Consider the following 1148-nt stretch of genomic DNA (forward strand, 5'->3'; position numbering starts at 1 on the left):
TATATATATATATATATATATATATATATATATTTCAATTAATAGAACATTTGTATTATGAAGAGATTTTTTCTAAATTTTGGGACAATACTGTTTGATAAATAATACATTTATATGCATGTTTAAGCCAGAATGATTTGATATTTAAATATGACTTCCCTACGATTTTAATGTATATTTGAATCCCTTGCCCTGTTTTTCTTTACTCCAGGTTTTTCTGTGCCCCATGAAAACACGCTGCCCCCCCGTGGCATGGCCCCTGGACCATGTGGTCTAGACCCGCCCCTGCTGCGTGGTGAGAATCCTGCCATGTACCAAACCAGCCACTAGGTGGAGCTACTAACACAGTTACTGTTACCTGGAAACATCCTGACAGCTTTATTATTGACACACTGAATAAAAATGGCATCTGGAGCTTTTTAACAATCTGACATTAAACAGCTTTGTGGCTCCAGTGAGGAAGAAATGAAATGTTTTTCCACCACTTGGCGTCTGTTTACGGCCGCCGATCAACTGACCTGTAGAGTGAGGTCACGTGACAGAGGCGTCGCTGAAAACATTGAGCCGTTCACCGCTTAGACGCCATCAGGAGCCGTTTGACCAGAACCCGGAGGCAGAGCTCCGACTGTCGCTGCTTTGTCCCTCCGATGGCAGAGAGAGCCGGGCGGCATGGGGGCTAAAGAGTCGAGGATCGGATTCCTGTCTTATGACGAGGCTGTCAGGAGAGGTGAGTTAGCTTAGCATCAGGCTAGCAGGAGCTGCCAGGCCTCCCGGTAGAAACCTGCGCTTTAACACAACTGCTCTGCTTTCGCCTTAAAACGCAGATTAAATCTGGATTAAGCTCCGCAATCCCAGCCGCCTGGATGCTTTCCCCCATTCGGTGTGAATTAATGTGGATAATTAGCTTTATTTTTTGCCAGATCTGCTGTTTATGTTGCGTTTTCCGCAGTAAGCTGCCGCTGAAGGGCTGGACGTTTAAATAGACACCAATAAAGCTGACTTTATTTCACCTTCACTGTCCCTGCTGCTGCATAGAGCGGCTGGGGGGTGTGGTGGGGGGTTAACATGGAGGCAAGGTCAAGTTAAACGCTGCTTGGACAGAGGCTGCTCCCTGACAGGAGGACAGGAGGGCTGGGGACCCTCACTAC

The 1148-nt window shown here is 46.8% G+C and overlaps 1 protein-coding gene across 1 annotated transcript in view; it reads left to right on the top strand.

The window, feature by feature from the left end:
* The first annotated feature begins 429 nt into the window (after window positions 1–429).
* usp32 (ubiquitin specific peptidase 32) overlaps window positions 430–1148 on the top strand; it is a 69707-nt gene continuing 68988 nt past the window's right edge. The window contains exon 1 of the mRNA XM_015385013.1: window positions 430–727. Coding sequence (XP_015240499.1) covers window positions 670–727 — 58 coding nt within the window. The 5' untranslated portion in view covers window positions 430–669. The remainder of the gene's footprint in view (window positions 728–1148) is intronic.

Source organism: Cyprinodon variegatus, unplaced genomic scaffold (assembly GCF_000732505.1).
Source record: "Cyprinodon variegatus isolate N-32 unplaced genomic scaffold, C_variegatus-1.0 Scaffold329, whole genome shotgun sequence".
NCBI lineage: Eukaryota > Metazoa > Chordata > Actinopteri > Cyprinodontiformes > Cyprinodontidae > Cyprinodon > Cyprinodon variegatus.